Below are 18,569 nucleotides of genomic sequence, written 5' to 3'. Positions count from 1 at the left end.
GTGGTGCTCGGTGGCAGTTGTTCCAACGCAACTCTTCATCACCGCCCTACACTGCGAATTGGAGACATCTCAATGGACAGGATTCATTACGCGCTAATCGGAACTCTACCAGCTGGTATTGCTTGTTCGCATAGCGCCATGGCCAAGGATAAAGGGAACAAACCGGCCCAGGCCAACAAGATCTCAAACTACGCCCAACCACTCCCATTAGACCACGGGGTCTCACCGCCAGTATTACCCTCAGAATTTGAACAGACGGCGCAGAATGATGACCGGCCCCCATACATAGCAGAGGTGTTAATGGCTATTCACACCTCACAGGATGAACAGAGCACCAAAATTGACTCCGTGGCCATAGATTTGAACCTGCTCTGTTGTGATCTGCAGAAGGTTGCGGAACGTGTGACGATCACTGAAAAGAATGTAGATATCTTACTAACAGAGATGCATGCACTCAAATATACGGTGATCGGCATGCAACAGAAGCTGGATGCGCAGGCCGAAGACACCGAGGGCCGGTTGCAGCGTAATAATTGTTATATTCTACTTTTGCTCATTTCTATGCATGTCTTTATTCACTTCATGCCTTCTAGTGGAATGCCTTTGGAATGCCTCTGCTCTGTGTTTCATCATAGAATGTTGGGTGGAGGTTGAAAGAAACACACAGTTATGATGGGGCTGAGCTGCCTGCTGGTGGCTCCTGGTGGGTCCTTGTTCTTGACTTATTCTTCTTAACTTAACATCTTAATAAATACCTCTTGAATACCTCAACTCGGCTGGACTTAGTTACTACAATAATCTCCGCTTCATCTGATTCCCTGAGAAGGCGGAAGGCCCATTGGCAGAGCTGTTTCTGGAGCAGTGGCTGATCTACATGTTAGCCCCCGAAAAAACCTTTGCTCCTTTACTGTGAAAAGAGCGCAACGTGCACTAGTTCCCCCTCCAAAGCCAGGGGCGCCCCCCAGAGCTATAATTGCTCGCTTTCTTAATTATCGGGATTGGGATATATTGCTGCAATTATCCTGGAGCAAAGGCCAGTTGCTTTATGAAGGACATCAAATTTCAATTTACCAGGATAATACACAGAGGGTGCAAGAACAGAGACAATCCTTTTTAAATAAATATGAAACGATGTATGAGAGACTTGAACCTCCACTACAGTTTATTTTATCCGGCGATGCTGCGGGTGGAATGTGGTGGCAAGAGAGGCGACAGAGTGGCTCGACGCAAGAGGTTCCCCGGGGGCCTGCTTGGTCCCCTCTAGGATGACGCCAAATAAGCCTGGAACTCGTAGCCAGTCCAGGGGTACTCGACGACGAGGGAAGTCACTGGACGCCAATATGACCCGCAGCCCCATTAGAATCCGGGTCTGCTCAGATGGTACACTGCAGGGGTCAGACATCATGCCTGACTCAAGTCCATCGACACCGGGACACCCGTCAAGCACCAACGTGAGCGAAGATACAGATGCTTGTGAAGGACTGGGCCAGGGTTCTTGAACTGATCGATCTTCCGCGGCCTATATGTGCTGCGTGCTTGGTAAGACTGTACTATTAGGGACGGGGGGTGTAAACATATTATGGAGTTTATCACGGATTACCTATTGATGGCGGGAGCTCGAACCCCCGACTAGAGGCCTGTCACTGGAGTTGGAGGCTTGTCATCACACCTCGATGGCCGACCATCCACTTACATACTGGGGAAGGGTGGGAAGGGGAAGATAATGACTTCTCTTTGTTTTTTAACTTTTTAGGGTAGTTCTAGTTGGAAGTGGGGCAACACCTATCTATCTACACCGGGTTGTGCATGGCCAGGGTGTGGAACATGACTTTGCCCAGGGGGTGGAGGGAAGTTGGTGTATGTTTGTTTGATAATCACCATACCGTCCATGGTGGAGCTCAGATGACTGGTAACACTGCACTTTTTGTGCTGTTGCTAATGACCACCTTTTTGTGTAACTGCTTAGATTATATGAGATGGAGTGTTGAGCACATAGTGTTGGGACGACCACCATGAGTAAACTGAACACATGGAATGTGCGAGGCATTGCCACATTTGAAAAACAAAGGTGAATATTTGCCTATTTGAAAAGATATAAGGTGGCAATGGCATGTCTCAAGGAGACATATGTTTGGGGAGATTCTATAAAATGTTTGAGAAAAAGATGGAGGGGTCAAATCTACATCATTTCCTACTCAGCTTTGCAAGGGGGCCCTTATATGGAAAGCATCGGGGTTCCGTGTCAACATCTACATCATGTCACGGATCCCAATGGGATACATGTCATTTTACATGGGAGATTGGATGCGGTGAAAATGTGCATAATTAACGTGTATGCTCCGAACAATGACAATGCTTCCTTTTTTGGGGATCTCCTTGAGCTGGCATCCCCCTATTTTGGAGCTCCGATATTGTTAGCCGGGGACATGAATTGTGTACTAGATGGTAATCTAGAGAGACACCCTCCAAGGCTGAACACCAAACCCAAAATGACCTTGGCACTCCAAGGGACGATTCAGGGGCTATGACTGCAGGATGTTTGGAGGGAGTGCCACCCAAATACGAGACACTATTCATGTTATACACCAGACACAGGAACCTCCAGTAGGCTGGATTATTAGTTCCTGTCCTCTGACGTGGGTTGGGGTGTGGGAGGGATAACATACCCGACACAATACCTCTCTGCCCATGCCCCGGTCCTATTAGAATTGGGAACCAGGAAAGTGAGACCCGACATTCCTCCCTGGAGGCTAAACACTAAAGCTCTTAGGGACCCGCCCTTTGTAGGTACAATCATCACACAGCTAAGTAATTATTTCCAAGAAAATTGGGTTTAGGCCTAGAGCCGCGCTGTGGAGTGGGAGGCGATGAAGATAGTGATCCGAGGCATATGTATGAAGACCACATTCGGTGTCCGAACCCACCTGGAGAGGAATGTCGCCCAACAGAAGTCCAACTTGGGGAGGTTGGAGACCGAGCTTATTGCAGACCCACAAAAACTGACAGAATGGACTGAGGTCAGGAGAAGCGCTTCTGACGGATCTCTGCAGACTACAAAAGTATCATTATACCACATACCGGCAACGGCTTTATAGAAAAGGAGGTAAAACTGGTACACTTTTAGCTCGGTTAAATAGAAAACACCTACTACCCAAATTTTACAAATGAGAAATGAAACTGGGGCTTTGGTGTATACACAACAAGCTATCACGGAGGCGCTGGCATCTTACTTGGAGTGAGTATACACTAACTGCTCTAACCCCAACCTGAGATCAATGGACAGTTATTTAGACACGCTGGGACTCCCCCGGCTTATTAGAGAGGAGCGAGAGGCCTTTGGTACCCCGATCACTAAAAAGGTACTACAAAGTGCTATAGGCCACATCAATGCAGCCAAAAGCCCGGGCTCCGATGGCCTCCCTGTGGAGTTTTATAGATGCTTTGGATCGCTCTTGGTGGATAGATTACTGGAGGTTTATAATGAAGCACTGGACAGGAATGAACCTCCACCTACTATGCATGAGGCATTAGTCGTCATGATCCTTAAGAGGGATAAAGACCCTGACCTTCCCAGCTCTTTCAGATAGATATCATTGTTGAACATCGACGTCAAGCTCTTGAGTGGTGTTCTGGCTGCACGCCTTCTACCGTTGATGAACCAGTTGGTACACCCCGACCAGTCGGGATTCATACTACGACGGAACACAACTTACAACTTACGCCGACTAGCACATGTATATTATACAGAACAAGGGAACCCAAAGGAAATTTAGACAGGGACCTTGGGCAATTTCATGTTATAGAGAACAGTGATCCATATTCAGGGAGAATACAGTGTGATAGATAACCATACACTAGAATAGAATGTATATCTTTTGTCCAGTCGGACAAGAATGTATTTTCATAATATTTTTCAAAAGTAGTATCAAATAAAACATTCAGATGACAAGTGGGCACAGCCGTGACCCACAGAACACAAGACAGAACAACGAACACAGAATTGGCCAAAAGGCAAGCCAAATGGGTCTGTACACTTGTACTCAGTATAGATAGACACAAATTAATCATTTAACACCGTTGCACAATGTGTTATAGCTTGAGTCTGGTGCAAAGGGTGTTTGGTGTCGACGACGTTTCGATGCCAACATTAAATATAGGGCATCATCCTCAGGACAAACAAATAATGCATTGCTGTCTTGATACAAATGTATCACACCTTTTTTACAATTCTAAGGTGGCAGAGAATCAACGGTTCACTATAGGTGCGAGGGCGCTCAGCATCTGGACTTTGGGGGTTGCTGGCACCAGCAGGATCATATCTGTTTGCGTAATAGCAGAAAGTCCTGTTGGGTGCTGTGTGCCAGCTGTAGGAAAATGCACGATCGCATTACTTCAGTGAGTGTGGGCAGTATCGCCGCATCTGCTTCGGAGTTTCAATGGAGTCTCCATCCATCTGCTTCCATTGAAAATCCGAAGCAGATGCGGCGAAGCAAAAATATCAACTGTGGCTTCGGAGTTGTGGCCGACTTTTCCCTCTGAGCCACCTAAAACTCACATACTGGTGACAATGCTATATATGACACGGGGAGGTGCCTCTTCTCTCACCTCTACCGTGCATTGCGAGATTACGTTTCACAGGAGCCCTTAGGATTGCAACGTAAATGTGACTTGTTACTACCTACGCCTCTGACAGAGGCGGAATGGAGACAAGTACATGAAGAGGTCTGTAAGATTAAAGCTGATGCAAGATTTAAACTTCTTCATTATAATGTCATCGACCAGGTGTACTTGACCCCGCACACACTCCACACGATATACCCCCACCGCGCTGACACCTGCCCAAGATGCGTTACAAGGGGAGTGGATTTTATACACATGATCTGGCAGTGCTCCTGTCTCCAGCCCTTCTGAGACCGTGTTCTCACACGACTGGGGGAGGCGGCAGGGTGGATTATACTGTGAGAGATCGGACAGGTGCTCTTTGGCCTACTTCCTAAACCTAAACATAAGGCACTGTCTAGGAAATTCGTGAATCTGGGATTGGTGTTGGCTAAACGTCGATTGGTTATCAATTGGATGCAACCCCAGCCCCAGATATACACAGACTGGCTAAAAGATATGAAGGAGTGGGCACTGGCGGAGTTAATTAGGATGAAATTTGTGAGAAAAGATGATAAAGTAGAAGATGATAGGAAGGCATGGAACACCATGATAATAGATCTCCAAGCAGACCCAGATCAGGGCTCCCAGCTGGCCGGGCGGGAGGATACCGCACAGAACGCTGTGAATGTGCCTAACTCACCCCGGGAAATGTCGATACACAAGTAGGTGGTACACACTACATTTAGGGTGATCATGACTGTAAAGACCATGTTGCTCCTAGGATGTTGACGGCATTAAGGGGGGGAGGTGTTGTATAAATTGATTAGAGTTTCATAAATTATTGGCACTAAATGCCAATTAAAAAAAAATAAAAAAAATAAAAGCTAGAAAAGGCTGAAAAAGGATACAAGGATATTAACGTGAACAACGTGTCCCATTCATGAAAATTTAAAATGCTCGTTCTAGCACTAATGGTCTTAGCAATAAGCATTAACGGAAGGGCCAGTTCCTTCAGCAAGCCAATCGCCTCTATGTCACTGCCTAAGTGGACGACAAATTACCCCTAAAGTATAAAAGAAATGGGCCAATCACCACGGGAAGGCGGAGAAATGTCACTTCCCTTAGAAAACGCAACATTTATTTTTTTCTTTGTGCAGTGTGTCTGTCACAATCAAGGACAACCGTTTTCAAAAATGTGTTTGATATTTGTTAGAACTTTCTTCCATGTAATATCACAGACACATTTCAGGCACTGTCGAACAGCAAGGCACTGTCTACGCTGACAATATTCTTGATAAAAACGTAGGCCCTTTAAAACGTGCACCCTAATCAGCCAGTTCTTAGATTATTTCTAGATCACCAAGAAATGTGCACGTATTTTAAGGAAAATTCAAGCAATGCATCTCAGGCAAATAATTCAACTGTGAATTAATAATTACTTTCCATCTTGGTGTGGTTGTAATTTGAATGCAAATTTGTAAAACTGCAGGGAATGCTATAACAAAAGTTGTAGACGGTTAAATAACAATCAATTAAACCATTTTAAAACAATTGTAGTTTCGTCACTAATGATCTCCTTATAGCAATGTTTTAACTTGCAGTGAAGTTTTATAATTAGGTTCATGATGCTGGTTTTCTTTAACTTGAAACAGATTTGAACAATGATGACAACAAATATGTTACAATTGACGCAAAACTCATGCTGCCTTCAGTAATAAGCCCTTCCCTAGCATCTTCGTTAGTGAAAGAGCAGCTATACAAATCACAAAATGGACGCAATCACTGACCTTGTAATGCTGAAGGACTATGACAGAAGTACTGGGTCAGTACTCAAATATGTATATCCAGGGTACGGCTGGCAATCCTAGGTACCTACGTCCCCAGGACAGAGCTATATGTGATAGCTTGGAGACTAAACCTATGGGTGAGCCACACCCCCAATGGCCCACAAAATAATTTTGAGCAGTGAATAAGAGTATAGGTTTATTCTGCGGCAATGCGCACCTTTTATTTCCAATAATATTGTGTTAAATTGAGGCAAAGAAAAAGAGCTTTCGTATTCTAATTGACAATTCATTCTTGTGATCCTTAATGTTTGTCAGGCATTGCTGACATCCACAACGTTTGTTAAACAGAGCCAGCCAACACATGCTTTGCCCCTGCAACTCACAGCCACGACAGCCGCCCAATCTAGATAACCGAGTGATAGCTCCAAGCTCTGCTCAGCGATCAACCAAGAACAGACTTACCAGCATTTGACTTTGGCCCCAGGGGCGTAACACAGGCCCCCGCAGGGCCCGCGGTGCGGGGGGGCAGCTGAGCTGCAGGGGGCCCACTCAGCATAGTACTCAGGCCTGAGAGTAACCCTGGGCAAAACACTACGCTACGCTTGCGTAGTTTGCGCTACTTTGCACTAGGCGAATTGAAAGTAGCACAGTAACATGCGTACCGTAGCGGCCATTTTTTGCTTGGTCGCGGTCCTCAACGTCAAGTTGGCCACTGCCAGCAAGCAAAATGACATCCCGGCAAGACCTTTTCCTAGTTCGCGATCAGCAACATCAAGTTGCCGATCGCGAGCGTGGAAAATAAACCTCCCGGTGAGATTCTCAACGCAGGGAGGTCAGGTTTTTCATTGCGAGGGGTCGCGTATGCCTGCGACCGCTCGCGATGAGAAACTACCAGTCCGCGTTGAGAAAGCTGCCGCTTGTTAGAGAAAATTTGTTCATTAATTCCTGAAATGAAATAATTTGGCCATTGACTTTTTTAAATTTCTTCAACTGCGAAGCTTCTTACAGAATTACTCCTTAACTCTCCCAGCTAAAATGACGAAATTTCCATTATTAGAACTCCTGCAGAAAAAGCCTCGTGTAGGAACCCTTTATTTAAGCCGGATTCAGGAATGTGGGGACGATCTGGGACAATGTTAGCTGAAATGGGCTAACACCCTAGGCATACCCGATGTTGATATTTTGCTTTCTATTAAAGTTGCTTCTGACTGTCTAATTACAGGGATGATGAAATCCCAACATTTTATGTGTGTACACAATCTCTATTATACTCCAAGTAAAGTCGCTAAGTGGAGCACGACAACGGGAATTAACTGCAGTTGCTGTGGGTTATTCGCAGCTGGTGAATTACATATGTTTTTTTCTTGTCCCAAACGTAATACTTTTTTTCAACAAATTGAAAGCTTTCTTTCTGTTGTTCTTAAATGCGAGATTAAAATAACTGCTGAACTGGTGTTATTGGGCATTGACCACACTTCTATTAGGTTAAAACCAATTTCTTATTTTTTATTTTTATGTATGGCTGCAGTTGGGTCCTGTATTACTAAGGAATGGATTAGTGCCGATCCTCCTTCATTTTTTACTTGGCGTGAAAAACTACTGTTTATGTATAACATTGAATCTGCTATTTACAAGCTAAAGGGGGTTAAAAGAATAGTTTTGGGGGAGAAAATGTGGGCACCGATTACCGAATGGATTTAATTTATCATGCTACTGAACTTTTTTTTAATTAACTTTGCTGTATGTAATGTGGATATTTTTCTTATTTCTGTCATTGCGTATTACTGTATTTCCTTGCAATAAAACAAATAAATAAATAAAAAAATTTAAAAAAAAGCTGCCGCTCGAGTAGAAATCTAGCTGCAGAAAATGACCGCTTGCCCTGTGCAAGATGCAGTTTGCACTGCTTGCACAGTGCGGACAAGCATCAGGCACTGTGCAATCAGTGCCAACAGCATTTTACACAGTGCACTGCGTAGCTTGCGCAGTGCGAAGTGCACTTCGCGTAGCTATGCGTAGCGCTACTTCGCGAACTACGCTCCGGAGTAAATCCGGAGTGGGGGCCCTTCCGAGGGGAGAGGGGTTACGCCACAATTTGGCCCACAAAGACCATCTTTTGTCTGACCCTCAAAGAACATCTCTCGGATTTCAGACTGAATCTCTGATACCACCTCAAATGCCCGGGAATATATCTCCGAATCCACTCTTAAAATTACCCTGAAAATACCACAGCTTGTTGCTTTGTTGCGCCTCTGCTGTATAGAAATACATAAATGTTTGCCAATCCTCAGCTGACTGACAGCATCGGCTCTTTTGTAAGATTGAAAGCAAAGTGGTCACTATCAAAAACTGTGATATTAAAATGCAGGAAAAAAACGAATTCAGGTTAAAATGTCAATATACCGCTCCATATGTAGTGGAATGCGTTACTACATGCCAGGTCTTGTACAGCTGCAACTACTGATGCTGTACCATTAGTTGCATAAACGTTGCTCTGAGGCTCGACTTATCATAACGAGCAGTTTGGCTTTCTACTTTTCACATGATTACTTGTATTTATGCCTTTTTGAAAATTGGATACACCGAACTATAGCATTACTCAACACACGCTGTCTTCATAGGACTGTATACCTGTTGAAAGTGTTCCAAAGCCTTGTTTGCAAACAAAACTAGAAGTCTGGACTACCGCCATTGCGGTCATTTATCCCGAAAAACTAAGGGATTCAAAGAGCTTACCTATAATCCTCACCATTTTACTGATAAGCCTTGAAAAAGTCATCTACACAACGAAACACGCGTCGGCTGTTTGCATCAACGCTACATACTCCGCGTCAACACAACCAAGATTATTTATGTTTTTGCCATTTGTACTCAAGATGGTTGCTCGTTGGATTGTATATATTGCATGGTGCTGTGTTCATTAAAACCAACTTACAACAAGGTCAGTAGACTAATTAATTTGCGTATGTGCTCTGTAATCAATGTTTTATACTTTTATATCACCATTCTCTACATCAAGTCACAGAAGACCCACGCCCAGATCCATGCCCCTCACACATCTATAAACATGCCCCCCCCCCCAACCTCTACCCCTTCTTTCTTGGTGTACTGCATCCATCACCCACTATGTACTAAACTCCATTGGTCTGTACTAAATGCATTTTTCAAAACGTGCTAAAAGAGGACACACTACAACAGGTTCAACTTTTCTTCCACGATTTAATGGCTTAAAATACCTAGAATGTGAGAATTTCAATTTAGTTTTTAGTTTATCATCATTTATTTTCATTCTGAATTATTAAGCACCATTTTTTTCGCTTGGCTTGTTGAATGACAGAAAAATGTAACCTGGCCACCTAGAGACTGATTGTCATAAAGATGTTGTTTGTGGCCACTCATTAGGACCTAACAAAAGAGCAGGTTAGTTGTAGCAAGCAATAAGCACACATTGTAAGTTACAAAAAACTTACAAGGATTCAGTGGCAACAACTCTTTCAGCAAGACCGTACAAAGTTCCACTTGATGTCAAAACCACCAAAGGGCTGAGATGAGGGTTTGGCACCTTTTCCTTTCTTTCCTCAGAGGTAGTATGAGTGCTGGTGGTATCCACTGATACTTCCTAGTTAAAAAAAGAAAATAACAATTGTGCATGAGAAACTCTTCCCAAAACTTTGATTTAAAGAGAGTTTACCTTATGGAATGCAAATAGTCCTTCTGAGTTCAGTTTGGTATTACAACAAGCATTGGCATAGCAAATAGGTCTCACTTTTGGGGCCTTATACGTGTTTAGCCAGAGGCATTGGCTTTGCTAATGTTTTTATGGTATATTGAATAGCAGAATGGGTGCTGTGTAGCATGTTGTTCGCATTAGTCCACTGGCATATTGTTGCCCTACCAATAGTATTAGTGGTAGAATTAGGGCCCTAGTCCAAGAGCAGATGCTCATATGCGCCCGGGTGAAACGGGCCTTCAATTCCCCACTGCAGCATAAGAAAAAAATAGGGCCACTACATCAAGCATTTAGTACTGTATATGCCCGATGCATAAGTGTCAATAGGCGCAAACCATTTTCATACCACCATTAAAAATATGCAGCTAGATTTAATCGTAAGAGGCCGATAAAAAGCTGCTAGCTGATTACTTACCTGGTCACAAAAGTACAAGTGAACAATACTGACTGACAAGCTGACAGCCCAATTCGATTGTGCCATAAAATGTATACTGATCCTTAAATTGGGATCAAGTTTATATTAGTTTTTAGTTACCATACTTAGAAAATACATTATGTATTAGCAAAGATGCTCAATCGACAAGAAATAACCTTCAGCTCTGCATCTGCACGGTTGTGGTCTAGTGCCCACCCATCCAGGGACCCTGTCCTATTTCCACATGCACAAAAATGCATGTAAAGTAGAGGTGATTATAAGGTACCAACCCGGAAGTAGAGTAGCTTCTGTGCCGTTTACATGACAAATAAATACTAGTAGATCACTCTACGTACAAACACAAACACAATATTTAATCACCCACGTGGGACACATCCTATGGACAAAACGTGATCCAGTTTCTACTTTGCACTTAAGTTCTGGGATCTGCTCTCAATGGGAAACGTCTTGTATTGCTTTCCCACGATTATAATGACCTAAAAGAATCGAGTACCCAATGATGACTTAGTCAATAAGCAAGCAGAAAATGTTGTTTTTCTTTTACAAATTGCCCGCGGTTTAAAAAGGTACTGGACGTCAGACTACAAATCCCATGAGGCCCAGAGTCAGTTTCCATGCAGGCACCCTCACCATTCCTTACCAGAGTTTCTAACACCACAGCCCCTCACCATATCACACACTGGTATGCGACCATAAGACTAATCATATCCATTTGCGAGAGCGGAACAGCGGAATTCTTTGGCACAGAGGGGTACACATCTCTGGCCCAGGCACCAACAGGCTAATCCGGCCTAGTACCCGAGCCTCGCCTCCGGTTTGTGAAAATAAAAGTACGGGTGGCAGCATAATGTGTCCTCTATCATACCCGGGAGGTTGGGCGGTTTAACGAGCCAGCCTATTGAATAGATGGAGTGGTACAGACTCACATCTGTGGCTGCTTGTGGCCCTGGACCAGAGCCATATGGAGAATGGGAGGGACGTCACTCGCCCACACATGAGTAAACCAACTGCATTACTCAGGGGATATTTAACTTACACTTTTGTTTTAGTTAACACTCGTGGTTTGTGAATGCTGAAAGCAGTAAACTTCCTAGGAGTGTAAACGTACTAAAAAGTGTAAGCTACCTTTGTGAATCAGGCGCTAGGTCCTGTTAATGCAAAATGGTGCAGTCAAGGTCCAAATCGTATGAATGGGCCACGTTTAAACAGAAAATCTTGGGGCGTGGCTTCGGCGCCGTTGGAAATGGCCGCGAACATTGGGAGCTCTGCCGAGACGTGAGGGTTCGGAGCGGCTCCAGGAAATATTTTGCCACTTTGGACTCGCACTCCTCTTGAAGACAACGTCGGAGTGCGGACTGTCTCAGGAGCCGGAATATACTTTGAAGGGTGAGCCCGGTGTGGAAATATTGCCTCTTTCTCTCCCGCATTTCATTGCGATGTCACGCCCGCCATTTTGTTTTTCGGCGGTACCACTAAACTCCGTTTCTTCGATATGAGGAGACTATTTTCATGACATAAAACTGTTTTCTTGGTCAGAGCAACATCCCGCTTCTGTTTTTCCTCATTTTTGGCCATTTTTGTCGCACTACTCATTTCCTCACATAACTAATGTTTTTGTTGGAGGCAGTTGGTTATTTTTCTCATCTATATTTGGCTTGGTGGCAGCAAATCTACTTTTAACTTCATTTTCCTGTAGTCTCCTATTGGTATGCCTAGAACCTACCGTAGTGTGTCCCTTCAACCCTCTGAGGCGGAGATGGAAGACTTTAATCCTTTCAAAGTTCTTCAGGAGTCTGTAGAGCACCGTATTAAAGAGCCTATTATCTCTAAAGGGGTTGTTCCTCGCTTAGGGACAAAACAGAATACTAAACTGCCTTCTGCTGCAGCAACATCTACTTCTGGTAAACGAGTAAAGGTAAACTCACCTTCTCCCACTAATTCATCTTCTTCACTTTCTATGGAACTTCTCCTTGAGGAAATTCGTGCTCTTAAACCACATGTGGAAGAGACGAATGTACGTTTACAAAACTTAGAGTCTTCCTGGTCGAGCACTGAGCAGAGAGTTGATGAATTTGAGAGTCGTGTTGATTTGATACAAGAGCTCACTAACCAACTTCCTACTATGTCCAGTGAAATATCTCATCTCAAGCGGCAGATTGAGCAGTTAGAAAATCGCAATAGGAGAAATAATTTACGTTTTTACGGCTTGGGTGAAGGTCTTGAAGGTCCAACTCCGATATAATTTTCTCAAACTTTCTTACCAACACTTTTGGGGCTCCCTGACAGTCCAGTTTTGAATATTCAACGAGCACATCGCCTTTGGCCACCCACTCAGTCTGCTTCCTCTGCTTCAAAACCTAGAGGTGTTATTTTGTATTTTCTGGAATACACCGATTTACTTAGAATTCTCCAAGCTGCTAAACAACGTGGAAAAATCACTTGGCACGGTTCTAACCTATTGTTTGCTCAAGACTATGCTAAAATAACTGCTGACCGTCGGGAAAGATTTTTGGAATTCAGACCAGCACTACGCAGTTTGAATGCTAGATATGGTTTGCTCCATCCATGCCTCTTCAAAGTCACCTTCAACAACAAGACGACGACTTACGAGGACCCTGAATTACTTCAACAGTTCCTGAACAGTTGCAGAGCGGAATCCATGGAAGTCCCTGGACCATAATGATCTGCCTCTTCACTGTTCTGATATGTTTCGTTTCTGTAATGTCCTATTGCACAAGTTACTACTTGCGTAACGATTTATCTGTAAGAGACATTAGTTAGTGATAGATTCCTCACCTTAGAATATCCCCAGGCGTCAGACTGGATCCGGAAACTTTTGCGTAGCAGTACCCTTGCGCGTCGGTAGGCGTCGTCTGCGGCTCCGCGTCCGTCGTCGGCGTCGTGGGCGCCGTGATGACATCGTAGGTGTACTTAGACGTCGCCTCCGCGTGCTGACGTCAGTTCTTAGACACAGCTTTTCTGCGCCAGACGCGCAGATCTATGCCAAAAACCAACACTGGTGCCATGAAACTAGGGCCCTGAAAGGGGATGACCTTAACCCTCCATATCGGTTCGCAGAACGGGGAGGATGGGTGGGTCAGTAAGGAATCTATCACTAACTAATGTCTCTTACAGATATATCGTTACACAAGTAGTAACTTGTGCATCTGAAAGAGACACGTTAGTGATAGATTCCTTACCTTAGAATAGATACCCCAGCAATACCAACCGCTTGGTGGTGGGTCTGCGAACCAATAATCACACCAGAAAGTCCTGGAGGACGGAACGGCCAAAGTAGCCATCCCTCCGGATTTGACTGTCCAGGCAATAATGTCGTGCAAACGTGTGCAGCGAGGCCCATGTAGCCGCCTGGCAAATGTCCTGCAAGGGCACACCTTGGCCCAAGGCAGTTGTAGTGGCTGTGGCTCGAGTAGAATGAGCCCTCAGCCCAACAGGGTGTTCCTTCTTAGCCAAGGAGAAACACGCCTGGATGCACAAGATGATCCACCGGGAGATGGTCCGCTTGTGCACCGCCTTCCCTTTCTTAGCGCCCGCGTATCCAACAAAGAGTTGGTCATCCACCCGGAACTGTTGTCTGCGGTTCAAATAAAATGAGAGCGCACGTTTTGGGTCCAGACTGTGGAGCCTCTCTTCCTCTCTCGAGGGGTGCGGAGGCGGAAAGAAGGTGGGCAAGGTGATGGATTGCCCAATGTGGAAGGCCGTGACTACCTTGGGTAGGAAGGAGGGCCTTGTTCGTAACACAACCTTGTCCCCATGGACTGAAAGGAAAGGAGGCTTACAAGAAGAGCCTGGAGCTCACTCACTCTCCTGGCAGAGGTGATGGCTACCAGGAAGGCAGTCTTCAAAGAAAGAAGGCGAAGAGGACAGTTGTGAAGTGGCTCAAAGGGAGCGCACATCAGAAACGTAAGAACCAGGTTCAAGTCCCACGGAGGCATCACGAAGGGAACAGGAGGAAACGTATGAGTGATGCCCTTCAGGAATCGATTTACGATAGGGGACTTGAACAAAGAGGGTTGATCAGGCAGCCTCAGAAAGGCTGAAAGAGCTGAGAGATAGCCCTTGACAGTGCCCAGAGCAGAGCCCTGCTGGGCAAGAGAAAGAAGAAAGAAGAAAGAGGAGAACCTCCGAAAGAGGGGCATTAAGGGGATCCACAGCCTTTGCTGTGCATCATGCCACAAATCTGTTCCACCTGCAGGCGTATACCGACTTTGTGGAGGGACGCCTGGCTGCCAGAATGCTGTTGCAAACTTCAGGAGGCAAGCCAAATGGCCTCAACTGTCGCCGCTCAATCTCCAAGCATGGAGGTGGAGACTGGACAGGTTCGGGTGGAGAACCGTCCCCTGCTGCTGCGACAGAAGGTCCTCCTGAAAAGGCAGACGAACCGGGGGATCGACTGACATACTGAGTAGCTCTGGATACCAGTACCTTCGTGCCCAGTCCGGAGCCACAAGGATGACTTGTGCCCGGTCGCGCTTGATCTTCTTCAGCACCCTGGGCAGAAGTGGTATAGGCGGAAAGGCGTACAACAGACCCCAACTCCACTCGCGACGAAAAGCGTCTCTGAGCGAGTGCCTCCTTGGAAATTCCAACACGCAGAACTGATGACATTGCGCGTTCTCTTCGGTGGCGAATAGATCTAACCAAGGCTCTCCCCAATGCTGAAATTGACCTTGCGCCATGTCCGAGTTCAGACGCCATTCGTGATCCATCATGCACCGGCGGCTGAGTTCGTCCGCCCTGGCGTTCAGAGAACCTGCCAGGTGTTGAACCATCAGAGTCGCGCCCTGATGTTCCAGCCATTGCCAGAGGCGCAGAGCCTCCTGGCAGAGGGTCCAGGACCCCACCCGCCCTGTTTGTTGCAGTACCACATGGCGGTGGTGTTGTCCGTGAACACCTGCACTACACTCCCTCGGACAGACGGGAGGAATGCCTTCAGTGCTAGACGAATTGCCCGCAGCTCCAAAAGGTTGATATGGAGCCGGGACTCCGCCGGAGACCAGAGGCCTCTGATCTCCGCCTCTCCCATGTGCCCTCCCCAGCCCTGGAGGGACCCGTCCGTCACAACTACATGCTCCGTTTGGGGAAGGGAGAGGGATCTGCCATTGACCCAATCGCGGTCCGTGAGCCACCACTGCAGCAGTCTCGCAGTGCCCTCCGAGATCAGGACATGGTCGGACAGGTTGCCCTGATGCTGGGCCCACTGAAACTTCAGGTCCCACTGCAGAGCCCGCATCTGCCACCGTGCGTGATGCACCAGAAGGATGCAGGAGGCCATCAGCCCCAGAAGCCGCAGCGTCAACCTGACTGAAACCCGGGATAAAGGCCGGAAGAGTGGATTCAGGGCCTGTATATCCCGAACCCGCTGTTCGGGCGGGAAAACCCAAAACTGCGCCGAGTCGAGAACCACTCCGATGAAAAGGAGCTTCTGAGAGGGGCACAGGTGTGACTTCGGCACATTGATGGAAAATCCCAGCTGGTGCGGGCAATCCGCCGTAGTCTGGAGGTGGTTGACGACTGCATGGGGCGAGCCCGCCTTCAACAACCAGTCGTCGAGGTAGGGGAAGTCTGAGACCCCCAACCTGCGCAGATGAGCTGTGACCACCGCCATCACCTTCGTGAACACCCGTGGGGCGCTGGTAAGGCCGAAGGGGAGCACGGTAAACTGAAAGTGCTTGTGGCCTACCGTGAACCGCAGGTAACGCCGGTGGGCCGGCAGGACGGGGATGTGAAAATACGCGTCCTGCAAGTCCAACACTACCATCCAGTCTCCTGGGTCTAGGGCAGCTAAGACCTGAGCCAGAGTCAGCATTTTGAACTTCTCCTTCCGGAGGAAGCCGTTGACGTTCCTCAGATCCAAGATAGGGCGTTCTTGGGTACCAGAAAGTAGTGGGAGTAGCAACCACGTCCTACTTCTGGCCCAGGAACGCGCTTGATGGCCCCCTTGGCCAAGAGGGCCGAAACTTCCTCCTGCAGGAGCAGCAAGTGATCCCCCGATACGCGGTGGTGTTGCGGTGGGATGGCTTGAGGAGTCGTCTCGAAGGGGAGGGAGTAGCCCCTCCGGACGATCTGCAGCACCCACCTGTCCGAAGTGACAGTGCGCCAGTGAGAGTGGTGATGGCGAACCCTGCCTCCCACTGGCGTCACATGGGCCGAAAAGCACGGACTAGGAGGGTTTAGAGGTGGATGCCGCGGGGGCAGGTGTGGACTGACTCCGCCTGGTTCCCCGACCGCCTCCGCGGCGGTTTCCACAGCCGCCGCCGCGCTGGACGATAGTCTGTGCCGAGTGGCTGGCGGCACGTGTGGGGGCGCCCCTTCCCTGGCCACGAAAGGAGCGAAAGGCACCCGTTTGCTGGCGCGAGACCGAGAGGCCCAAGGACTTGGCCGTAGCCCTGGAGTCCTTAAAACGCTCAAGCGTGTGGTCTGCTTTGTCGCCAAAGAGGCGACGGCCATCGAAAGGCATGTCCATCAGAGTTTTCTGGACATCTGCCGAAAAATTGGCGGATCTCAGCCAGGCGTGGCGTCTCACCGCCACTGTCGTAGCCATCGCTCTGCCTAGTGAGTCAGTAGTATCCAGCCCACACCTGATTGAATACTTGACTGCATCTCGGCCCTCCACAAGGGCTTGGCCGAGTTTGGCCCGTACCTCCAACGGGCACTCTGGCAGCACTTCCGCCACCGTCTCCCACAGAGAGTGGGTGTAGCGGCCCAAGAGGCATGCGGTGTTGGAAGAAACACAGTCCCAAACTAAGGGAGGAGAATATCTTCTTTCCATAATTCTCATACCTCTTGGATTCCCTGTCCGGCGGAGCCGTCGGGAATGCGGTCTGGGAATTAGAGGCCTGGATGACCAGACTCTCGGGGTGGGGTGGGAGGACAGGAAACATGGGTCGCCCGGAGCCGGGCGGTGGCGTCTGGCCACGTTCCTATCTACGGGCGAACCCGTAGCGGGCCTGGACCAAGTGCCCAAAAGAACGTCGGTCAAGGCCTCATTAAAGGGCAGCAGAGGCTCAGTCGAGCATGACTGCGGTTTAAGGACCTCTGTGAGGAGGTTAGTCCTCACGGCCGCGACGGGGAGCTCAAGGCCCAAGGCCTTGGCAGTCCTCGTTAACACCACACCATAGGTAGCCCCCTCCTCCGAAGCCACGGTAGGAGGAGAGACAAATCCAGTGTCTGGAGAGGTGTTCAGGCCATTGGCCTCCCCAAGGCCTCCTGCCCAGTCCATATTAGACTGACACTCCTTGGTCAGAGGATCCTCAGACCCCTCGCAATCCTCCTCATCACCCATCTCCTGAGATTGAGGGTTGTAATTGAATGAGGTCGGTTCATAGAAGTGGAAATCTCCAAACGGCGTCGGGTACGGCGCCGGTAGGCGCCGTCCCGACGTCGGAACCGAAGCAAAGGAGTTATCGGGGACGGCGCCGCCCGAGGACGGCGCCGGAGGTGACATCAGATGGACCGACGCCGGGGGGGCCGTAAGGTCCACCGGTGACGATCCAAAGCCCGAGGAAGGCCCAGCGGCGTCCTGCGGCACCGGGCCCGAAGGCGCAGGCGGCGCCGGTGCCGCGGTTCCCTGCGGCGCCGGGCCCGAGGGCACCGGCGGTGTCAGGATCAAGGGGCCCTGTGGCGCCGGGCCCGAAGGTGCCGGCGGCGTCAGGGCCGAAGCACCCAACGGCGTCGGGGTCGAAGCCCCCGACCCACTAGGGCCCCCAGATGGGTCCGCTGGGCCCAGAGGCACCGCGGAGCCCATCGGAGGAGAAAGGGACCTCATGGCCATGAGGAAACGCTCAATCTCCTTCGGCGTCGCGTTCAGTCCAGGGACCGGAGGGTATGGGGCCGGACGCGACTCCCAAGGAGCCGCGTGGGCGGTGTTGCCCGAACCCCCAGCCGCATCGCACGAGCGTCGGGGGGAGTCAGAAGAGCGATGATGCCTCTACGACTTCTTGTGTTTCTTACCTGACGACTTGGACCCGGAGGAGTGGTGCCGACTCCCGGA

The 18,569-nt window shown here is 48.2% G+C and overlaps 1 protein-coding gene across 1 annotated transcript in view; it reads right to left on the bottom strand.

The window, feature by feature from the left end:
• VPS50 (VPS50 subunit of EARP/GARPII complex) overlaps positions 1–18,569 on the bottom strand; it is a 791,964-nt gene that overhangs the window by 147,838 nt on the left and 625,557 nt on the right. The window contains exon 23 of the mRNA XM_086941875.1: positions 9,860–10,008. Coding sequence (XP_086798001.1) covers positions 9,860–10,008 — 149 coding nt within the window. The remainder of the gene's footprint in view (positions 1–9,859; positions 10,009–18,569) is intronic.

Source organism: Lissotriton vulgaris, chromosome 10 (assembly GCF_964263255.1).
Source record: "Lissotriton vulgaris chromosome 10, aLisVul1.2, whole genome shotgun sequence".
In the NCBI taxonomy this organism is placed as follows: Eukaryota; Metazoa; Chordata; class Amphibia; order Caudata; family Salamandridae; genus Lissotriton; species Lissotriton vulgaris.
This window is presented reverse-complemented; position numbering and strand designations above follow the sequence as displayed.